General features: G+C 30.5%; 1 protein-coding gene across 2 annotated transcripts in view; it reads right to left on the reverse strand.

Annotated features, from left to right (window-relative positions):
* Positions 1–6,020: 6,020 nt before the first annotated feature.
* MMUT (methylmalonyl-CoA mutase) overlaps positions 6,021–25,385 on the reverse strand; it is a 34,229-nt gene continuing 14,864 nt past the window's right edge. For both annotated transcript variants that reach the window (XM_051997120.1, XM_051997119.1), the window contains 7 exons: positions 23,868–23,979; positions 19,430–19,545; positions 16,681–16,796; positions 14,681–14,812; positions 13,170–13,317; positions 11,018–11,185; positions 6,021–6,440 (listed from right to left, as the gene is read on the reverse strand). In XM_051997120.1, coding sequence (XP_051853080.1) covers positions 6,312–6,440; positions 11,018–11,185; positions 13,170–13,317; positions 14,681–14,812; positions 16,681–16,796; positions 19,430–19,545; positions 23,868–23,979 — 921 coding nt within the window. In that variant the 3' untranslated portion in view covers positions 6,021–6,311. The remainder of the gene's footprint in view (positions 6,441–11,017; positions 11,186–13,169; positions 13,318–14,680; positions 14,813–16,680; positions 16,797–19,429; positions 19,546–23,867; positions 23,980–25,385) is intronic.

Consider the following 25,385-nt stretch of genomic DNA (forward strand, 5'->3'; position numbering starts at 1 on the left):
GATGAGAGCTCATGTTTTTTTTTTTTTTAATAAACAACTCTATTTTAGGATGTTTTTCCTTAGCTTGAGCCTAAATTCAGTCAGTGTAAAATTAGACCCATTGGTCCCAGTTATAACACTTTGAAGTTGCCTTTCTTCAGGGAAACTAAATCATATAAATATGCAATGATGAAATCAAGATCAAAACTGGTAAAAAAAATTTCCCTTTTTTGCACTTAATAGTTTTTTTTTAATTCTTTCCAATTACACATAAAGTTAATTTTCAGGATTCATTTTTTTTGGTCTCTCTCTTTTTTAAATTATTACAGCTTTTTATTAACAAAACATATACATGGGTAATTTTTCAACATTGACCCTTGCAAAACCTTCTGTTCCAACTTTTCTCCTCCTTCTCCCTTACCCCCTCCCCTAGATGGCAGGTAGTCCAATACATGTTAAATATGTTAAAGTATATGTTAAATCCAATATATGTATACATATTTATATAGTTATCTTGCTATATTAAGAAAAAAATGGATCTAGAAAGAAAGGAAAAAAACCTAAGAAGGAAAATAAAAATGTAAGCAAACAATAACAGAAAGAGTGGAAATGCTGTTGTGATTCACACCAAGTTCCCATAGTCCTCTTTGGGTGAAGCTGATTCTCTTCATTACTGGACAATTGGAACTGGTTTGAATCATCTCATTGTTGAAGAGAGCCATGTCCATCAGAATTGATCATTGTTTAGTCTTGTTGCCATGTATAATGATCTCTTGGTTCTGCTTATTTCACTTAGCATCAGTTCATGTAAGTCTCTCTAAGCCTCTCTGAAATCATTCTGCTCGTCATTTCTTACAGAACAATAATATTCCATAACATTCATATACCACAATTTATTCAGCCATTCTTCAATTGATGGGCACCCATTCAATTTCCAGTTTCTAGCCACTAATAAAAAGGGCTGCCATAAACATTTTTGCACATGTGGGTCCTTTCCCTCCTTTATGATCTCTTTGGGATATCAAGTAGCACTGCTGGATCAAAGGGTATGCACAAATTGATAACTTTTTGAGCATAGTTCCAAATTGCTTTCCAGAATGGTTGGGTTCATTCACAAGTCCACCAACAATGTATCAGTCACCCAGTTTTCCCACATCCCCTCCAACATTGGTTATTATCTTTTCCTATCATCTTAGCCAATCTGAGAGGTGTGTAGTGCTCTCAGAGTTGTCTTAATTTGCATTTCTCTGCTCAATAGTGATTTGGAGAACCTTTTCATATGACTGGAAATAGTTTCAATTTCATCTGAAAATTGTTCATATACTTTAACCATTTATCAATTGGAGGATGGCTTGATTTCTTATAAATTTGAGTCAATTCTCTATATATTTTGGATATGAAGCTTTTATTAGAACCTTTGACTATAAAAAATGTTTTCCCAATTTATTGCTTCCTTTCTAATTTTATTTGCATTAGTTTTGTTTGTACAAAACCTTTTTAACTTAATATAATCAAAATTATCTATTTTGTGATCAATAATGATCTCTATTTCCTCTTTGGTCACAAATTCCTTCCTCCTTCACAGGTCTGAAAGGTAAACTATTCTATGTTCTTCTAATTTATTTATTATCTCATTCTTTATGTTTAGATCATGAACCCATTTTGACCTTATCTTGGTTTATGGTGTTAAATGTGGATCAATGCCTAATTTCTGCCATACTAGTTTCCAATTTTCCCAGCAGTTTTTGTCAAATAGTGAATTCTTATCCCAAAAGCTGGTGTCTTTGGGTTTGTCAAACACTAGATTGCTATAATTATTGACTATTTTGTCCTGTGAACCTAACCTATTTCACTGATCAACTAGTCTATTTCTTTGCCAGTACCAAATGGTTTTGATAATCACCAGCATTCCCCTCCTCTCTAGAAAACAGGTAATCTGATATAGGTTATATATATATAATAAAGTTAAACATATCTCTGTATTAGTCATGTTGTAAAAGAAGAATCTGAATACAAGAGAAAAATCACCAGAAAGAAAACATAAACAAAAAAGTGAAAATACTATGCTTCAGTACTTCAATCTGCATTCAGATGCCATAGTTCTTTCTCTGGATGTGAATGGCATTTTCCATCATGAAGTATTTTAGAATTATCTTGGATTACTGCATTTCTTTTTCTAAAATGGGTTAAGTATTTTATTTCCTACTCTATTAAGTTGGTCAATACTCATCCATTTTACTTAAATTATCAGATTTATTGACATGGAGTTGTGCAAAATAGCTCCTATGCTTTAATTTCTTCTTCATTGGTGATAAGATCACACTTTTCCTTTTTGATACTGGTAATTTGGTTTTCTTCTTTTTTAATCAAATTAATCAAAAATTTTTCTTTTTTTGTTTTTTCATAAAACTCTTAGTTTTGTTTATTAGTTCAATACTTTTCTTATTTTTAACTTTATTAATTTCTTCTTTGATTTTCAGAATTTTAACTTGGCATTTAAAGGGATTTTTAATATCTTTAATGGTTGCATGCCCTTATACCAAGATAAGGTAGAACTGGATTTATGATTTAAACAAAAAAGGGTGATACTCTAAACAATTTAGGAGAACAAGGGATAGTCTACCTCTCAGATCTGAGGAGAAGTGAGGAATTTATGGTCAAAGAAGAAATAGAGAACATTATGAAATGCAAAATGGATTATTTTGATTATATTAAAAGTTTTTGCACAAACAAAACCAGTACAGCCAAGATTAGAAGATAAGCAGAAATCTGGGGAAAATTTTTTACAATTTTTACAAAATAGCATTTCTAATAAAGGTCTGATTTCTAAATTTACAAGAATACAAGTCATTCCTCAACAGATAACTGGTCAAAGGATATGAATGCACAATTTTCAGATGAAGAAATTAAAGCTATTTCTAGTCATATGAAAAAATGCTCTAAATCAGTATTGATTATAGAAATAAGACAACTCTGAGGTACCACATCATACCTCTTAGTGTGGCTAAGATGACAGAAAAGGATAATTATAAATGTTGGAGGGGATGTGGGAAAACTGGGATTACTAATGCATTATTGGTAGAATTGTGAAATGCTTTGACTCATTTTGGAGAGCAAATTGGAACTATGCCCAAAAGACTATAAAACTGTCCATACCCTTTGAACCAGCAGTGTCTCTATTGTTATCCCAAAGAAATCATAAAAGATGAAAAAGGACTTCCATATGCAAAAATATTTGTAGTAGCCATTTTTGTAATATCAAAGAACTGAAAATTGAGTGGGTGACCATCATTTGGGGAATGGTTGAATAAGTCATGGTATATGAATATAAGGGAATATTATTGTTTTATAAGAAATGATGAACAGGCGGTTTTCAGAAAAGCATGAAAAGACTTACATGAACTGATACTAAGTGAAGTGAGCAGAACCAATAGAACATTGTACACAGCAAAAAACAAAATTATATGATGATCAACTGTGATGGATTTGGATCTATTCAACAATGAAGCGATTCCAGGCAATTTCAATAGACTTTTAATGGAAAGTGTCATTTGCAAGCAGAGAGAGAACTATGGAGACTGAATGTTGATCAAAGCACAGTTTTTTTGTTTTTTTGGTGGTTGTTGTTTGCTTGCTTGTTTTCTCATGGTTTTTCCCCTTTGATCTGATTTTTTTTGTGTGTGCATCATGAATTTAGAAATATATTTAGAAGAATTGTACATTTTTAATCCTATATCAGATTGCTTGCTGTTTTCACAAGGAAGGAGGTAAGGGAGGAAAAGAGACATCTTTGGAACACAAGATTTTGAAGAAATAAATGTTGAAGATTATCTTTGTATGCATTTGGAAAAATAAAACATTAAAAAAATTAGTTGCATGCCCAGTTCGTTAATCTCCACTTTCTCTATTTTATTCATTTAAGAATTTACAAATATAAAATTTATCCTAAAAACTACTTTGTACCTCACAAATTTGATGCTCTCATTATTGTCATTCTCTTTGATGAATTATTTCTATGATTTGTATTTTAACCCAATCTTTAGGAGTTGGTTATTTAGTTTTCAATTAATTTTAGTCTATCTTTCCATGGTTTTTTATTACAATTAATTTTTATGGCATCATGATCTGAAAAGGATTCATTTAATAATTATGCATTTCATTGTGAAGTTTTTATACCCTAATAAATGGTAAATTTTTGTATTAGTGCTATGTACCACTGAGAAAAGGTTTCTTCTTTTCTATCCTTATTCAATTTCTTTTAGAGGTATATCATATCTTAACTTTTCTAAAATTTTATTCACCTTAATTTCTTGTTTGTTTTGTGGTTAGGTTTATCTAGTTCTGAGAAAGAGCGAGAGCGAGAGCAAGAGCGAGAGAGAGCGAGAGAGAGAGAGGGGTGGGGGGTTCTAATTCTTCCTGTAACTGATAACTTCTCTTAAGAATATAAATGTCATAATACTTGTGATAGAGATATATAGATGTCCAGTACTGATATTACTTGTCTATGGTATCCTTTAGGAAAATGTAGTTTTTCGTCCTTATTTTTTGAAATTAGATTCAAATAATAAAATTTAAATAAAATATATTTCTTTTTATGAGACCAAGATTGTTACCACTTATTGATATATTTAATACATTAATATATTGTAGGATTCTGATTTTTAATTCATTCTGCTTATCTGCTTCCATTTTTATAGAATTCTTCCCTTCTCATATACAGTTATGATTATTTAACTACATCCCATTTTTCACCATTTATACTCATATGATTTCTTTTAAGTTATTGATATGATCAATTATGCTAATAGTTTTCCTAATATTGACCCAGCCCTGGTATAAATTTCAGTTGATTCTTTCAATGATTATCTTACCCTCTGGTTCTAGAATATCAAAGTAGTTTTCTTTGAGAAGTTATTGAAAGATCTTGATCTAGCTCTTTTCTTGATCATGGCTTTCAGGCAGATGAAAAATTATTCTTGGTTTCTCATGGATGTATTTTCCAAGGCAATTGTTTTCTTCCAATGAAGTATTTCACATTTTTTTTCTATTTTTGCATTGTTTTAATTTTGACTATTAATTTCTCACAATCATTAGGTTCCACTTACCCAATTCTAATTTTTAAGGAGTTTTTCAGTGAGCTTTTGTACCTCCTTTTGCCTTTGCCCAATTGTATTTTAAAAATAAATTATTTTCTCCAGCTTTTGTGCTTCCTTTTCCGAGTTCTTTTTTTTTCTCATAATACTCTTACATAACTTTGATTTATTTTCCCAATTTTTATTTTGATTCTATTGATATTTAAAATTCTTTTTGAGGTCTTCCAAGAAGTCTTTCTGGTCTTCAAAACAATTTGTATGCCCTATTGAGGCTTCACATGTAGGCATTTTGCCAATGTCCTCTTTTGAGTTTGTTTTGATATTCCCTTTCACCATAGTAGTTCCCATAGTCAGAGTTCTTTCTTTCTTTCTTTTGCTCATTTGTTAAAAGTTGAGTTTTATTCCTAGAAGTCAGGGTCACTGTCTGGTTTCTTCTGCTGGGGGCCAGGGGCCTGACATGCTAGTGGCTTGATCACTGTGCTAATGTGGCCCACTCTAGTAGCACAAGTTGTGCAGAAATTCTGAGCATAGCAATTTGCTTATTCTGCTGGTGTTGGAGGCCTCACAACTGGCCTGCTGTGCCAGTGATCTGCTGAGATTAGACTCAAGTATCTCAATTATTTATCTGTGCTGCAGCTAAGAGCCTCTCACTGCCTTGCCCATATCCCACCTGCACTGGGCTATATTCCTTTTTTTACCTAGTTGAGAAATGTCTTTCCTGAAGTCCTTCTAAGTTATCTTAAGCTGGATAATTGTTTCACTCCATTTTTTGGTGGGTTCTGTCATTTCAGAATCTGTTTAGAGGCTGAATTTTTTCTAAAGGAAACTGGAAAGAGTTCAGGCAATTTCCTGGTTTCTCTCTGCCATCTTGGCTTTGCCTCCCTAAATTTTCTTCTTTCATGAAGATTACAGCATGAATTAATGAGGAAAAAATCATTCAAAACAGAATAATTTAAATATAATTTTAATTATATAAAGTTTTTCCCAGAATTTTAAAGTGTATTTTTTTTCTGAGAACCAACAGATTTTCATGTGTAAGGTGACATGTATATATGTATACATGTATATATCTCTGAAATATTATATAATTATCTCAGGTAAGGTTTTGGATTTCAAACTTTCTCAGAAAGTATACAAGGCAACACATGTAGTATAGATCATTTTTAGTCATGACTTTTTTTTTTCATTAGTCAAAAGTTAATAGAAATATGACAAGAAAATAAGAGCAAACATTTGATATTATATAGATTCTTGCTTCTTTTCCAAGGATTTCTCGATATCTTCAAGTACTTGAACTGCAGCCTTTGGAATTCGAGTTCCTGGACCAAATACATTGGCAACACCAATGCTGTACAGAAATTCATAATCCTGTTAAGAAAAATTTTTAAATTTAGGAAGCAAGGAAGAGTCAATTAAGTGTAACAGTCTTTTGTGATGGCAAAGAACATTAAGTAAATAACTACGAATCCATTATTTCTACTCTGTTCTCACCATTCCAAACTCACATGTAAAGCATAGTAATTATTTATTTTGATTTCTTTTACCTTTCACTTATCTTGTAACATTTGCTGTCATTCTGTAGAGCTAAGAAGATACTTGTCTTTTGCTCATTTGTATCCCCAGCTCTTAATAGTGTGGGCACCTGGTAAGCACGGATTGACTACATAAATATCAATTATTATTCTATGGATCACTTTAAACATAGCTTCCATAAAGCTTTTTATCTAATTGTTTTCCAAAAATCTCCTTTTCTCTCTATTGTAGCTTGGTAGAAGTCAGACAAAAAACCTAGAGTACCTCTAGATTTATATAAAAATCTCTTGTTGGGTTTCTTTTTATGAAATAGAGATGATTTTCAGTTCTTTTAGCTGTATTTATTTTACCATTGTACTCAGAATTTATTTCCAACTCTAATTAATATTTAATGACCCCTTAAAAATCATAATATACAAAATAAGATATAAAACTGTTTTCTGAAGGAATTTAAATTTATAAAACAAAATTGTGAGAACATAACTTTATTTTTTCCTCCTTTTTAAAAATTTAACAATGAAGTGATTCAAGATCCTTTCCATAGACTTGTGATAGAAAGAACCATCAACATCCTGAGAGGGAACTATAAAGATTGAATGTAGATCAAAGTATAATATTTTCACTTTTTATTGTTGTTTGCTTGTTTTTTTCTCATTTTTTTCTTTCACCTTTTGATATGATTTTTCTTATGCTGCATGAATATGGAAATATTTTAGAAGCTTTACCTATGTTTAACCTATATTGTATTTTTTGCTATTTGAAGTGAAGGAGTGAAGGGAAGGGAGGGAGAAAAATCTGAAACACAAGGTTTTGCAAAGGTGAATACTGAAAAACATTTGTATGTATTTAGAAAAAATAAAAATTATTTTGAAAAACATAGCTTTAAAAGTTACTTTCTTACCAAAGTGAACATAGTGGGAAAATTATACTTAATCTAAAGTCCTATAATAGTTATTGAGACAAATGAATAAATGAAGTTATAGTGATAGGAACTGGAATGACGTCACTGGTACTGGAAACTTACAATAAATATTCCAGAAAACCTATTAAATTTAAGTTCATATCTTCTCTACAATTTATAGCTTTAGCAAGATACCATTTGGACACTGAGAGATTAAATAATTTGGCCAGGATCACAGCATTATGTTTAAGACATTTGGTTTGGATCTCTGTTTACTATACCACACTGCCTCTCTCATAATAATAAATGTGTATACATGAAAGTGTTACATAAATCATAAAATATTATATGAATATGACTATTATACACATATTTTCCTATTGTTTGGCTTTCTAGATATCTATCATGTCTCTCCTTTAGACTTTAAGAGCTTAATCTTTTAGGTCTAAGCTCATTGGTTCTAAACTTTTGAAACACAGACCTAGATTATCATTTTCTGAAAATCATTTAATAAATGCTTGAACTGAATGAATGAAAAAAAATGAATGAGCATTCCAATGAAAATTCAACAAATATTGTGGAAGTAGAGAAAGAAGGCGATTTCAATCAGAAATCTAGTACAAAATAATACAAAATAGCACCTCTATATGATTGTTCTTGAAGCCCTTAAAATTTAAATGAACAAAAGTGTATGATTAAAGCCTAAAGTAATTTTGAAACTTAGTTCTTAAAATCTTTTATATTTCAAGAACCCACGAGTTTTTGTTTTTGTTTTTTAAATCAAAATTGCTGATATCTATCTCCTTTACAAGTTGGTGGATGTAGGGTTAAGAAGTAAAATTGTTAAATCATGAAGCTATTTCAGAGATCAACTTGTCTGAATTTGATTTGGGTTAGCTCCTGGACAAAAGAAGAGTCTATCAACGTGTGTCTATCTTTTAGGATCTGCCAAAGCTAGTATACCACTGAGGTAGTCATAAAGAACCCTGGGTAATCTAAATGATATGATAAGGCACTGAAGTAAGACTTTTGGTGAGGTTCTAAGAGCTGACTTAAGAGATTAAAACTAATGTGATAGACATAATTTATTTTCTAAATGTCATGGAAACAAGAGCTAGTTTGAGTTTTATATAAACTTATACTTTATATTATTTTTTGAAATCTACCTTTGTGGTTTTAAATTAATATCTTATGCTAAGTGAATGAGAAGAACCAGGAGATCATTATATACTTCAACAACGATACTGTATGAGGATGTATTCTGATGGAAGTGGATTTCTTTGACAAAGAGATCTAACTCAGTTTCAATTGATCAATGATGGACAGAAGCAGCTACACCCAAAGAAAGAACACTGGGAAATGAATGTAAACTATTTGCATTTTTGTTTTTCTTCCCGGATTATTTCTACCTTCTGAATCCAATTCTCCCTGTGCAACAAGAGAACTGTTTGGTTCTGCACACATATATTGTATCTATACTGTGACATATTTAACATGTAGAGGACTGCTTGCCATCTGGGGGAGGGGGTGGAGGGAGGAAGGGGAAAAATTGGAACAGAAGGGAGTGCAAGGGATAATGTTGTAAAAAATTACCCCTGGCATGGGTTCTGTCAATAAAAAGTTATTATAAAAAATTTAATATCTTAGCTGAAAGTTTTAAGATAATGCAAAAAAAAGTATTTGAGATATAGCTAGTACAATTCTGCAGATATGATGATTGGTATATTAAAAAGGTCCTATTTCTACAAATAATAGAATACAATGAGGATGTAAAGCAAATAATCTTTTATTAATTAGCACATAATACTGCTATAAGAAATAAAAATAAAGTTATGTGGTCTTATTTTATGTCTTCATAATGTCACTAGCACTAAGCTTTTCCATTTTATATACATTTTTCCCATTTATATACATTATCTCATTTAACAAAGTTTTTTATTTTGCTGAATTTCCTATATGTAATGAGGGGAGCACGAATTAGGCAAATGATATAGAAATGACACTTGACTACTAGAATCTTAAAAAGAGTTTAAGGATAAAGGAATGGATGTATGTCAAGATAATATGTCATTTCTTTTTTTCCCCATTGAATTCTATTACAATTATAAAAGGCAGCTGCAAAATTTCTCACTGGGACTTTCTTCCATTCTAGTCAATCCCCCACATATCCCAACATGGGCTAATGAAAAAAAAAATAATCCTTCATGTCATGCTACTTGAAAATAGGATAAAAATGAAACATAGTAAGGCTGCATTCAACATGGAATGTTCATTTTAATGTGTTATCTCCTTTCTTAGAGGAGATTATCAGAGCTAGGGCAGATTTCTTTTGATTATATATTTGATAGTCTTCAGAACATACAAATCTCCTTTATGTTCTACAGTGATAAAGAAAGCATAGGCATGTTACTGAAAAGTGTATTTTTCACATTTTTTTACTCTGTATGGAAAGGATTATTAAGATGTTTAGAATACTTCACCTAAAGTGAAAATGAGGGTCAATGTTTTTGCTTTCCTTGTCAATTAAAGTACACAGTCCTCTATTTAGCTTTTAAAACCCTATAAAACCTGATCTCATTGGGCATTATTCCCCTTCTCATATGCTTCAAATTCTGCCAAAATGGCCTCTCTTTGTTTCTCACTCATTTTATCTCCCATTTTTATGCCTCTGAGCTGGCTGTGCCAAATACCTGGGATGCATTCCTTTCTTATTTCCATTTCATATTAACCCTTCTGTTCATGTAAGGTGCAACCATTTTTTATATGAAAATTTTCTTGATTCCCACCAATTGTTATTGTCTTTTCCTCTCCCAAATTACCTTGTATTCAACTAATTTGAATGTATTAACATGATACTTATTATATAGAAGTGCATTTATACCACACACATAGCACACAAACATATACTTGTTTTCATTGAAATGTAAGCTTTCTACTGAATAAAGGTTATTTTATCCTTTGTATGTATACAAAGTGCTTAATGCATATAGTAGGTACTTAATATCATGGAATTGATTTATTCAAATAAGAAATTATAATTCCTTTAAAAGTAGTAAAAAAAAAACTAGCTCATGTTGCAATTTTTATATTTCTTATTTATAAGTGCTGTTGTCAAAATGAGTTGTATAAATAAATTAGAATGTAATTTAATAGAAAATGAATGGCATTTATTATGCTATTATATGAAAAAGCATTTATAAAGCAATCAGTATATGGTCAGCACTATGCTAAGTATTAGCAATACAAATAAAAAAAGGAGTACACATTCTAATTGAAGGAGATAATACCTATAGGAAAGTTCCATTGCAAAGCAGATGGTATGGTCTTTAAGTATTCACACCTAACTCAATAACCTAATTTATTAATTTAGATCTAACTTTCACAGATTTATTTCTACAATAAATGTGTTCTTCAATAAAGCACACAGTATATACAAAAACCGTATGAGTTGTCTTTATGAAGAAGTCCCACCCATATAGTTTTACATAAAACAGATAAGGATGAAGATTACCTGAGGTGGTATGACTCCTCCACATACTATAAGAATATCTGGCCGTCCAAGAGCAGTCAGCTCTTTGATGAGATCTGGAACCAGAGTTTTGTGACCTGCTGCTAGTGTACTCACACCTACAACATGGACATCTGCATCCACAGCCTGCTGAGCCACTTCTTGAGGAGTCTAAACAAACAGAAGAATCATAAATCATTATTAGTTTTAGGTAAAGATTTTAAAAAGTGATTATGAATGGTATAAGCTACTTAAATGAAAACATCATAGAACCATTATCTGGCTCAGAAAATCTTGAATGAATTAAAAATATTATTTCATAGTAATGGCCCAGTAGCAGAGTAGATACAAAACTGGCCTTAAAGTCAGAAAGACCTGTGGTTCAAATTCCTTCTCTGATGAATGTAACTCTAGGAAAGTCACCTAACCTTTCTACAATCAGACAAATCTCATACTATAATCTGCAGACAAGGAGCTACTCTTTATTGGAAGTTTCCTTACCCTGGAATTCTTTTTATCAGTGAAATCACAGGTCTAATACATACCCCTACTTAACATTTTGTTAATTCAAATTCAAATACATGTCATATTTCAGAAGTATGAAAAGAACTTTCAGGTACTGTGTTAAGCACTGGGGACACAAAGAAAAGTAAAAGCTGGCATCTGCTCTCAAAGAATTCATTTACAGGCTAATTAATGGTGGAGAACATGTAAACAATTATGGGTGAATGAGCTTTATACAGAATAAATTGGGATTAGTCAACGGAGAAAAGATACTAGAATTAAAAGAGATCAGGAAAGACTTTCTTTAGCAGTTGGGATTTTAGCTGGGTCTTGAAGGAAGGTAAAGCACAGAGTTACAAATAAAAAGACACCCCCTGCCTCTCTTAAGCCCACATTCTCACTGAAGAAATCCTTATTGTAGATTTCAACTCAGGATCCTTCAAGTTTGAACCAAATAGAATACTCCTTGGGAGGCAGAGGGAAAGCAAAGGGTAACGTCTCTTTTTAAACATCATTTCCACTGATAAAATTGTATTAGTTATTGATATTTAATCATCTGATGGTGCAAAGGCCTTTGGTGACAGAAATCTTCTTTTCAGGAACTTCAGTACCTATAGCTGTAGTACCTATAAGAATATTTTTGCCAGGTGGCATTTCCACAGAGAGCTTCCTTCCCAGGATGATGGCTACAGACAATGCCCTAGCTGTCCCAAAGACTCTTAGGTTCAGGATCCTGAGCTGTCTCTATCAAGCTTTAAGAGTACATAGCAATCAAGGTGGTAGTGGTGATAATGGTTTAATTTGCCTAGCACATGCTCCTTCTTTAGTCTCTGTCAGAATCCCACTCAACTACTAAGTGCCTCCACATTTGAATTAAGTTCTTGCTGAACCTAGGTTAGCACTCCCAGCTGATTAAGCTTTCTGGTTAACCAAAATAATGGAAAGGATAAAGGTGGCAATAATCGTGTTGTCTAAATAACAGGGACTAATTATCATCAATATTTGCTGAATGTTTATGTCCAGGGAAATGTAATACATTTTATAGATGTTGCAATCTGAGGAAAGGCACATATAATGTGAACCAAACATTTTATGCTTAACAGAAAGATCAAAAAAAGAGCATTTTACTTTTCAACATGTGGCAAAATGAGGCCCTTAATATTAATCTTAGCTAATTACACAAATTTTGAAAATATCTTTAATAGGACTGAATACAAATATTTATTTCCAAAATATCTGATTAGAATCATGACATTTTAGTTCTACATAGAATCTTAGCTATCTCTTGCCCAAGTCTTTAATTTTATTAAGAAGAAAAATGAGCATTAGAAAATGGAAGATAATTTACTCATGGTCATGTTAGTTAACAAAACCAGAATTAGAGTTAGATCTTCTATTATACTGCTGACTTCCCAAAAATATGTTAATTCATATCCAATTAAACCACACTGAATTTCTTATTACAATGAAATTCAATTCTCTTCATATAAAAACTGTCAACAGTTCATTAGTGCTACTTGATTCATAACTTCTGCTGAATTTACACTACAAGTATACAATTTTACCTTCATTTTCTTATAAAGAAAATTTAATTGGATTTTTAATTGTAATGCAGTTTTCTTTTAAATTGCTCTATAATTGTTTTAGGTACCTGAAAAAGTGGACCTATATCCACATCGAAGCCAAGATCAGCAAAGCCTGTAGCAATAACTTTTGCTCCTCTATCATGGCCATCTTGTCCCATTTTTGCCACAAGAAGACGAGGTCTACGCCCTTCACATTCCATAAACTTCTGGACCCTAAATAACAGTTTATAATTACATTCAAATTGATTATTTAATAGTGCATTATACAAATTGTAATTTATTACTGAAAATCTTTCAAGTTTATTTTTAATTTTTATTTTTAATACACATTGCTTTATGAATTATGTTGGGAGAAAAAAAATCAGAGAAAAAGGAAAAACCATAGGAGAGATTAAAAAAAAAAAAAACAGAAAAAAGTAGTGAACATAGCATGTATTAATTTACATTCAGCTTCCTTGGTTCTTTTTCTGGATGCAGATGGCATTCTGTCAAAAGTCTATTGTGATTGCTTTGGATCCCTGAACTATTGAGAAGAACCAAGTCTTTCATATTTGATCATTGCGCATTCTTGCTGTACATTGTATACAATGTATTCTGGTTCTGCTTGTTTCACTCAGCATCAGGTCATGTAAATCTTTCCAGAAGGCCTTTCTAAAAATCAGTTTGTTCATCATTTTTTATAGAACAATAATAATATTCCATGATCTTCATATACCACAACTTGTTCAACCATTCCCCAATTGATGGGCATCTACTCATTTTCCAATTCTTTGCTACCACAAAAAGAGCTGCTACAAATATTTTTGCACAAGTGGGTCCTTTTCCCTCCCCTTTATGATTTCCTTGGGATACAGACCTAGCAATGGCACTGCTGGGTCAAAGCATATACACAGTTTTATAGTCTTTTGGGCATATCACCAAATTGCTTTCCAGAAGTTGATCATTTCACAACTCCACCAACAATGCAGTAGTGTCTCAGTTTTCCCACATCCCCTCCAACATTTATCATTACCTTTTCCTGTCATTTTAACCAATCTGAGTGATCTGAGGTGGTACCTCAAAGTTGAAAACTTCTCATTTTGCAGGTGAAGAAATTAAAATTATTTCTCTAATTTAAAAAATTCAAGACAAAATTCACTTGGGGGTTGGGGATAGGTGCAAAAAGTCTTGAAAAGATGAGTCAGTAGTATATCCAGGGTTAAATTAGGTTCTTGTGTAGTCGGTGTCTATGTGTCTGTAGGGTTGTCACTTGTCATATTTTACAAATATTCATAGATATCATTTGGCCATAAAAATTGAACAATGAAAGCCTCAAATATACAAAGAGAAAATGATGAAAATAAATTTAATTGTTTGGCAAACATAAGACAAATTGTTGAGTTTAAAAATATAAACAAAGAACTTCTTAAACATTTCCTAAACTTCTATAAGCTGTATAAGCACTATTTTATGATTTTGTTCAATATTTATTAGTCATAGAGAAGATTGTCTTTGCTACAGATGCTTATTTATGGTCTGTCTCTGAGAAAGCAAAAATATGATTATTGTACACTTTTGAGAAATTTCAAATGTTTACCTATTAACAGCAAAAGTTATTTCTTCATTCTCTCCAAATTCCTGGCGGTATGCTCCACTCACCATTCGATCATTAGCTTTATGTTCACCAAACACTTTTTTCATTGCATCTGTTATTTCTCCAACTGTACATCTAAAATATAAAATGAAAGGTCTTAATATTTTTGACTCCAAAAAATAGAAATATTTACCATAAAATTGAATGCAAGATGACAATAATCTTATTGTCTACATAAAAAGATTATTTGAAAACCATCAATATGATTTTAATAAAGATTTTAAAAGTATATAGAGGAAAAAATATTTTTATTATCCATTCTACCCAAGGAACTAAACACCATAAAACTGAAAGAAAACATTGAGTAGGTATTTTAAAACCCAAGCACATAAGAATGATAAAGGAAAAAGTCAATCACTTCAAAAAATAATTTTGCTTTTACCAATAATTATGTGTATTTAATTATTAAAATAAATTTTTTGAAGTCATTTGAAGATGGAAATTCTACACTGGCCAATTACTCTCTCTTGTTTTATTAATGCAATTTAAAGTTAAACATTAAGCTGGTAAGGAAGATTTTGTTAAACTACTGTCTATTAAATAATCATACCTTGAAAGTTAGGTATTAGTATGACAAATTAGTGGCAAATCTGATTAATTGATGACTATTATTATACAAGTTATATGAGGCAACGTAGTAAATTCTAATATGATAGAATTCTGGATTAATAAAAGTTTTGTAATAACAACCTATGCTCTAGTGAATGTTTATACACATTAAAATTCATACATTATTTCATGAATTTTGACAGTTCTGCCCAAGAGACTCAGAATGATAAAATAACAAATATGCTATAGGTCACAACAAAGAAAGATTCAGAGTATGGTGGCAAACTACATTAACCTTCAAGTGAACTTCTATTTCTATAAGAAAGAAGCACAAATCCCTAGATTTCTTCCTCATACCAACTTTGAACAACTTTAATAGTAACTTTACTGATTTATCTCACAGCAGAGTTCATTGTTTCCTATATTAAAAAAAATTCACAGAAAAATGTTTTGCAATTCCCAAGGCTAAGTGGCATATTTTAACAAAAAAGTAATGTAGGCTTTCAGGGTCATTTCACTAAACTCTCCTATAGTTAACACAAAATCGAGTTCAATAAATGAACTCAAAGATTGCTTTCTTGAAAGAATGTAAATGCTCCCATCCTTTCATGGAGAATTATTGCTAGAAGGGACCACAAAAATTATCTAGTCCAATGCTCACATTTTAAGAAGAGGAAACTGAGGAACAGGAAGATATTTACTTGCCCAAAAGCAAAGTATTACTTGCCCAAGTCATAAGTATTAATTATAATTTTTTTCTTTTATTAGTTTTAGCTATTTTCCTCAGACATATAGCATCATAAAAATTGATAAGCTGTCATTTTTCATATAAATAATAGAGATGCTTTAGATAAACATTCAACCAAACTCATGGACTAAAAAGAAAACCAAAATAAGATAATATATGATATGTGGCATACTTTTCTAATCTTTTCATTCTGGTTAGTAAAGTTGATAAAGAATTAGCTCAGTAATAATCAACCAAAAATATTATCACTTATCAAGGGAGCCATTTGGCTAAGGGCACATCAGGGTGATTGGAATAATTCTTAATCACATACTTGAAACATTACAATATGATGTACAAACTATATCAAGGCCAGTGAAGTAACTTATGACACTAATTTCAAATGAACTTAACTGTAATAAAAATGCAATCTAAAATTAATAGCATATACATTCCACCTAAATTTCAGAAAAAAAAAAAAAAAGGCTTCCAAAAACAGAAGAAAAAGATATTTTTGGTTTCCTTTATGTTTTTTAAGGGTCAGATAATATGCTGAGTTCTGCTTTATTTAATAGACAAGTTCTACATTTAAGAATATTCCTAGAAAATAAAAACATTGAAAAGGAAATCTTGACAACTTTAAATCTTCAAACTTATAGCTACATACCTTGCTCGGGCTGCCTCTACTGCAAGATGTAGGATGTTTCCTTCCCCAGTGGCAGCACACGCAGTGATTGCAGCAAGACATTTTTTAGCTGCTTCTTGATCTCTGTTGGCTTTCACCTTTTGGATAAGGTCAGAGAAAGACACACATTAGGCAAATGCAGAACACAGCAGACATCAGGAGAGCCAGAGACAGGCCACATGAAAAATTTCCCCTAATTTCTGAAGCAATAAAGTATCCTAATAAAGAAAAAATAAAGTAAATTAAAGAATGAAATCCAGTTACTGATAAAGAATAATCTGAAAAGAATATAAATATATATATATAGTTTTATACTAGTAGTTTTATAAAAGCCACATAAATAAAACAATAGAAATTGTGGCAAAATATTATTAATTCATTCACTTGGAAACCAAAGAGGAATAATAAATAATGATATTATATTTTCTAGTATTATATGATTTGTATTTGAATGATGCAAACATACTGAGATAAAAATGGACACTGGATTGAATGTTTTAAACATATGCCTGGGAAGACTGACAGGCACTGATGCAAATGATAATTAAAATTTATTTTTCCTCTTTGTTCTTGGTTACAGGGGGTATATAGAGAAGGAAAAGTAGAAAAAAGATTATTGAAAATGAAGGTAATATAAAAACAATGGATATATATTTTTTAAATTTAAAAAGAGTCAAAGCTGAGGAGCTCAGAACTTTTTTTCATAGTTTTCCAATATGTCAAGAAGATGTTTTAGACCATACTGTACTAGTATCTTAGCTGAACAAAATTATTTGGAACACACTTCTGTCCCCCAGGTAAAATGTTATTTCAATATACTTTCTTTTTATATCCGATGTTTAAAAGTTTAGGTAATATTTTGATAATTATTTCAGAAAAATAATTTGTTGTAGTGCAGTGTACAACATTGGGATCAAGAGGCTTAAGCTTGAATCCTAACAATCAATACTTGCGTACTACTGAGAAAGCCACTTTTCTCTATATTTTAATTTCCTCATTAATAAAGCACTAAACAAGTCTGCTACGCAGAAGGGGTAACAGTAGGCATTAAGGATACTAAGAACCATTCTTCAAAGAGCTTACATTCTACTGAAGGAAAACGTATACACAGATGAGTCAATTATTAGGAAACATATATAACAAACAGAATCAGCTTTTCCTAAATTTTCCAAGAAGACTTGTTTTCATTATGTCATCTACCAAAACCTTACATGCTAAATTTAAAAGCTATGAGAGGAAAAGTTAAAAAGCAGTTTTGGAAAGAAAAACAGCAAAAAGCTTAGAGGAAGGATATGCTCTGACTAAATTCAATTTTATCCAACTATTTTTTAGTATCTGTTTTATGCTATTGTCATTATCAATTTAAAAACATTGTTGCATGCTGCTCTCCTCATGTGAAAGCTTCCATCTGCAAATACCTTAAACTAGTATAAAGACTCAGCTATTTATTTTCTTCAGGAGTTAAACCTTTCAAAATCAAAGTCACATTATAATCATTGACAGCAAGTTGGTGGTTGGTTACCATTACTGTTAATGCAAAATGAAATATGTAAATATATTTTAAAAAATAAAATGAAAGATGACAAATATTGTGAAATTATAAAAGGTATTTTCAGTTCAAAATAAAAGTTTATGTTATAGATGAAAATTTTTAATTAGTTGAAATATATAACATTAATTTTTACTTAGTTTCTCTGATTAATACAGTGGCCTATAACAATTCAAAGAACTCATGATGAAAAAATGTTATCCACCCCAGACAGAAAACTGATGAACTTTTGAGTGTAGGCTGAAGCATATTTTCTTTTCTTTTTTAATTTTTCATGCTTTTATTTTTTCTTTCATGGCATGGCTAATGTGGAAAAAAATTCTACACGATTTATATGTACACTGGATTTTTCATTTCTTGCTCTCTTAATGAGAAAGGGATAAACTAGATGTGGGGAGAAAATTCAGAACTGAAAATAAATAAAATAATTCAAAAATGTAATTATGAAATGTTCAACATAAATAAAAATACAAAATTTAAAAAATATTATTTCCAAAAACAGAAGGAAATCAATGAATCATACAAATAGATATATTCATAGGATCATAGGACTTAGAATTGAAAAGATCTTAAAGAGCATCATATAAATGTCTTAATTTTATTTTATCTTCTTAAAACATATCTCAATGATGTCTTTCTAAATTACATCACAGTCATATTTTAACTAGGGGCAAAGGATTGAACATTTTGAATCATCATGGAGAAACTATATAGGAAACAGGAATTGGATAGAAAGAAGACTTGCTTCTACTAATTGAGTAAGAAGCAGAAATGCAAGCAGTTTAAACATAGCATATATTAATGATGCTAAAAGGGGAGAATAAAGGGGATTCATGGATTTAGGAACATGTCAATGAAAGATTATTCTTTTATGGATTTTTATACTTGATGAAATGAAAGATAATCCTCAGCATTCTAATTAAGAATTTAAAAATTAAGTCTTATTTGTGAATTGTAGCTCAGAGGACTAATATATGAATAAAATAAAAATAAAGAGATTTTAATAGGTTCAAGTTGACTCAAGAGCAAAATCTGAGCTACAAAGAACTGTATACTTCTAAAATATCAAAGTACATAATTATAATATACAGGGGGTTCTTATATAATAAAGACTGCTTGGTGACAATTTATTTGTGACAATAGTACACAATTTAAGTTAGTAATTTCAGAAAGTATGCCTACCTTTTTAAGTTTTTCAATTTGCTTGTTACGAACTGAAGTATTATCAATGGACAGAACATCAACAGGCTCTTCTTTTTCTAACTGGTATTTATTTACACCAACAATTACTTCAGATCCTATTTATTTTCCAAGGAAAAAATGTAGACAATATTCATAATTAGCTACAGAATCACATTATTAGATATTCTCACTTCAGGTTTTCTATATTTTCACTGAAATGCATTTTCTTAATCAAAGAATAAAGTTCTGAGTAACAGCTTCCTTTGGAAGTTAACCATCAATACAGAAATCACAGCTTTCAAAAATCTAAACTCAAAATAGAGGTAAAAGGGGGAAAAATTAAATTATATTTACCTTTTAAAAATATCAGAAAACAAAAATAATGCACAATAATATTCTCTTTTTCTCAAATAAATACATTATAATAAAAGCTTAATAAATCTAGTACTGGAAAAGAACTCTAGTTTAGCCTCTCATTTTAAAAAATAAGGAAGGTGGAGTTCAAGAAGATTGGATAACTTGTCAAAAGCCATGCAGATAATAAATGCCAGCTCGAGTCATCTGATCAAAATCAGTGTTAAGGAGGGAAAATATGTATTTTAATGAATTTTGGCTGTTTTGTGGAGGATTTAAATGTTATTAATTGCTAAAAAGGCTCAATAACAGTATCATAAAAATGGGCGTGTGTTCCTATTTCTGAGGCCATAAGCAATTCTACACTGGTTGTCCAAGTTCTAGGACTGGTCTTAGACTACTAGTCTTAGAACTGGTCTTCTCAAAACAAAAATCCTAATAACTAGAATAATTAACCTACCTAAGTTATTCCATCCCAATGGTAAAAGAAATAACAGAAGCATGAGAAAAGATAAATTAAAAGATTTCGAGCAACTAAGTAATTTGTTTATGAGAGAAATGTTTATAAATAATCAATGATTTAGGGAGATTCAAAGATTCCCTTTCCCCCAACATCCTCCCCACATATTTTTTTCTAAAGTCCTGATTTTAAAAGTTCAAGCTCTTGAAGGGCATTTCTGATAAAGAGAATGGCCTAAATTTCTTATTCAGACCCCACCACCACCACATAGGGTAGCTATTGTATTCTCAGGCTCGTGTAGGGCATAAATTCTTTGAATATATTGCCCAAGACAGAGGTAAATTTAAGAGAATGCTAACTTAATCAAAGTTCAAGTTCAACCCTTTTCTGTAATACTCATTCTCTCACTGCTAATCAATCAAGGTTAATTCCCACCTATTCTTTGAAGGGTATATACACCACCACAATTGTCTTTTGGTCTAAGAGAGATGGTCAAATGACCATCTTTTTATTAAAATGTTGTCATTATTAATAAAATGATTAAATTACCCAGAAACTATGTGTTCCAGACCTTTTGAAATGTTACATTTATTTTAAAACTTATAAAGAAACCACATGATATTTTTTAAAGTCTTTTAAGGTTCTTCAAATAGTTCATTTTATGTTATGTGAGCTTCACAACAAAAGTGTGAAGTAGATCCTTTAGCTCATTTGAAAGATAAATGAGAATCTATGTGAAGGAAGGCCTATATCCAGGTTTTCATGACTCCAGTATTTTCTAACTCCAATATTACATCCACTATCTGATGCTGCTTTAAATAGCTCCACTGGCAAATAAAAATTAAAAAAAAAAAAAGAAACAAACCCTTCCTCTGAATATTAAAAAAAAAAAAGAAATTTTCAAGCATGTTACATTTGTATCTTTATTGTAATATAAAGTGTTTAATATTATAGTCTCTAAAGCTTAATGATTATTTAGAATTTACTTCAAAGAAACAATTATTTATAGTTTACTTCAGGATTTCATACAAGTTTTCTTGAAAAAATAAAAGAAGAAAACCAAAAGAAATTTAACATACAAATAAAGTAGAAGACATTAAATTTCCTCTTGTTGTTCAGTGATGTCCCACACTTTGTGACCCACCATGGACTATAGCATAATCCTCCATTTTTTCCTTAAGTCTGGCCAAGTTTATGTTCAAAAATCATAAGAACTTTTTTCTCTATTTGGATACTTTCAGTCACTAAGCTGAATAAGTCTGATGACTAAGTAATAGTCAACTCGTGTAAAGAATGAATAAGTCATAGAGTATTAATATCTTTCTAATTCACTTTCCTCATTCAAATTCCTGAAACATTTATTATGTTATTATATGCATAACATCAAAAGAAAAAGTAGGAACTTTAAATAAGACATAATCCCTTCAATAATGAACTAACAATTTATAAAAGGATTAGAAACAGAGAAACTGTAATATGCATTATTATATGACAAGTCATATGAGGATTGAAAGGAATAGTGATTACTGACTGAGATTGGTATAAGGGCATTTGAATTTTTCATGATGGGTAGGAATTCAAAAAGGAATAAAGGAAGAAAAGACATTTTTGACATATGGAAGAATATAAAGGCACAAAGTTATCTGTACTGTTCCTGGCAGCTCTAAATATATAACCCTGAAATTACTTCATCATACAAAAACAATGCAAATTGTTCTGTCAACATGTACTATAAAATATTGTCAATTTGTATCATTACAAAGGACATCAAAATTGAAACATTATTTTGCAGAGAGATGGCCCTACTCTTATTATTACCTGACATAGTATTTCTGGCCTCAAATAAATCAAATATAAAAATTTTATTACTTATTATTTATTATTTTTTAGCATGAAATCTAATCATATCTAGGGAAGGAGCCTAATTCCTTGAATGTAAGATTAAATAAAAATGAATGTCCCTTTGTTGACTAAATTATCTAATTAAAAATATTTATCCACTCACCTATTGGAAGAGGTAGGATGTGTGCAAGTATTGTACATATTTTCAGACTTTTTTGATATAATCAATTATAATGATTTTTCCCTATAATGAAGTTTCCCTCCCTACTTTTTTATTTTTTAACTTTGAAAAATGCTATTTTACAGTCTGGTTCTATAAGAGGGCATGAAAAGGGATAATAGAAGGAAACTGTGCTGATGTAAAAAAAAAAAAAAAAGAAATCAATAACAGTTTATCTAAAATTTAAAAGACAAAAACATTCATTAAATTCTTGATATAAATCAAGTACTATATTAAGTATATAGAACACAAACAAAAAAAAGCAAGACTGAGCTCAAGAATTCACATTCTAAATAGGAAAGATAGGTAATCCATTTTCTAAAAAAGTTCAACTTCTGGTATGTAGAAAGTTAATAGATGTAATAGTTTTGCTCTGGGTATACTTGGGAAGGCCCATGGGTCTAGACCAATTTTATAGTTGGATAACAGTGCCAAGAATCTAAAGGGCTTAGAGAAAAGATATTTAGTAAAGTCTGATACACCTTAGGGTACAGAGACCCAGTAAAATGTAAGAGCTTGGTAATTTGCTCTCTCTCCAAAAAAAGAAAGTGAAACAGTGACTAACATCTCATCCAAGAGTTATTTTTGCAGTCAAGCATCCTTGATTTTAATGTCTGAAGCAACTGAAGCTAGGAATTGTGCAGAGGAAGGGTAGCAAGAAGGGTGAATCTGCTGGTAATGAGACTTCCCACCACAATGACATGCCAAATAATCAAAAGAAATGGCCTTTAGTTTGTAAAGAACTATAGCAAGAAAAGCTACCTTTTGACTTTTCTGATTATCTCAGAGAACTCTCTTTTTTTCTCTTTGACTGAATTGAGAGAGCTACTTTTAAATGAATAGTTAAAAAGAAAACAATTTCATGAAAATATTTCTATAAAAATAACATTTCTATTTAGTAAGTCAAAGTTTTCTAAATCTGAATTTTATACTTTGTTTTTCTCTTGCTTTAGGAATTTATCTTTTAACTCAGTTACTAAAAAATATAAGTAATTACTTATGTTCAGGGAAATTTCAAGCAGCTTGAAACAATCCATTTCTGACTCCCTCAAAGCAAGAATACTGTGTATTAACAAAACTGCAACTGATAAGACACTGGCTAAAAACACAAGGTACAGAATTTTTCACCCACAAGCATGGAAACAATATATGCGATGCCTAAATAATATAAATGAAAAGAATACTAAAAGTATTCCAAATTCAGGTTGAGATGATTAATTTTGGTTCTAAAGAACAAATGATGAAACACATTTCCCTTTCCTCACAAAATTATATACTGTCCTCTATAGGACATTGCTACAATGGAGAAGCATTGTGGCAAATCCAGCTCCAGTTTTGTCAATCATTTTTGCTTAACTGTTTTTCTTTCTTCTGAGGAAGAATTCAGTTGAACATAAAGAATATGTCAAAAAAAAAAAAAAGCATAACAAAGGCAATTATAATGGCAGATCTGAAATGTACAAAGAACAGAGGATCCTGTATCAGAATTGAAAACTAGTAGACACGTTCTCTCTAGAGGACAAAAAAAGACTCTAGATATAAATTTTTCTATTTCATCATACCAGAATCTATCCTGGCTTGCCTCCGAGCAGCACATTCTTCAATTCGAAGTTTAGGGATTCCTTCAGCTACAGCTTTGGCCATTCCACCCATTTCTTCAATTTCATTAATAAGCTGAAAGGGCAGCAACATAATTAAGAACATTTAGTAACAAAGAACAATCACGTCATGTTATAGTAACCATTCATGAAATACTTTGACTTTTGTTTTGTTTACAATTTTCTCCATGTCATTTACATTTTCAGCCCTAATAATTTCTTGTGACAGGTTACTTATCATTTTGTTAAAATCACTCATATTTGGGGCACACTAGCCAAAGTTTGTTTATATTATCAAGTCATATGAAACTTGATTCTTGAAATTGGAATTTAAAATTCTTTATCTGAAAAACCTGAGCTATAACCAATTAATAATTTTAAAGAAAGAGAAATAAAAATATGTCCTTTAATAAACACTTATAAACATGTTATGTGCAACTTAACTGGGCTAGCTGCTGGCATACTAATATTTGAATATTTGAAAATAACTAGCTAAATTTTAAAATAAGTACATCAATAATTTTTAACTTTTTAATGTTTAAAATACAAATACTATTTAAAATGTTAAAAAAAAAAGTTTATTCTGCAATATATTTAACCACTTTACAAAAAGAAATCCTGAACAGCTCAAGGACATTATTTATTATAATATTCTTCAAGAATTGTTTTTAGTCAATAAAAAATATACCAAAGTATCCAGGAAAGTATAAAATGTCAAATTTAAATTATATTTAGCCCCAGAAATCATATGCAAAGGTAAACCTTGACTCAGCATAAGGAGAACCTCCTAACAATTAGAACTACTATAAAAAAAAAAAAAAAGGGAACAAGCAGTCTTGGGATGTAATGTATTACCTGATAATGAAGGTCTTCTAGCACTCTACGATAAGAGATCATTTGGCAAGTATATGATAGATTCATGAATTAAGAAAAGGAGATCACTAATGTTCATTCCTTCTACCTCAGATCCTAACATTTTAAGATCATTCAATATCACTTCAAGATGTGTGTTTTGGTCAATTTTAATCTATGAATTTAGTGAGGAATAAGACAGACTAGGAGAAAGTTAAAAAAAAAAGTTCTTGTTCCTTTCTAATTCATAAGATTTTAGGGGTAATAAAATAAATCTTGACACAGATTTTAAAACTAATAATTTCTGATGGTAAATTGTTATTCAATAAACCTATGGGTACAATGGGAGAAAAGGAAAGTAGTTTGCTAGAAAATAGGCTCAAGCTAGGATTTTAAATAATATATAAAAATAAATTTCTAGTGAAGAAATAATTTAAATGTAAAATATTAAAATATAAACAATAAATAAATAAATTAGAAGAAAATAGGAAGTTATTTCATAGCTGTGGATAAGAAAAGAATTTATAACTAAACAATAAAGAGAGATAATAAAGTAAAAACTAGGCAATTTAGATTCTACAAAATTAAAAACTATTGTTGGAACAAAATCAATGTATAAATAAGAAGAAT

The sequence above is a fragment of the Antechinus flavipes genome, chromosome 4 (assembly GCF_016432865.1).
Source record: "Antechinus flavipes isolate AdamAnt ecotype Samford, QLD, Australia chromosome 4, AdamAnt_v2, whole genome shotgun sequence".
In the NCBI taxonomy this organism is placed as follows: domain Eukaryota; kingdom Metazoa; phylum Chordata; class Mammalia; order Dasyuromorphia; family Dasyuridae; genus Antechinus; species Antechinus flavipes.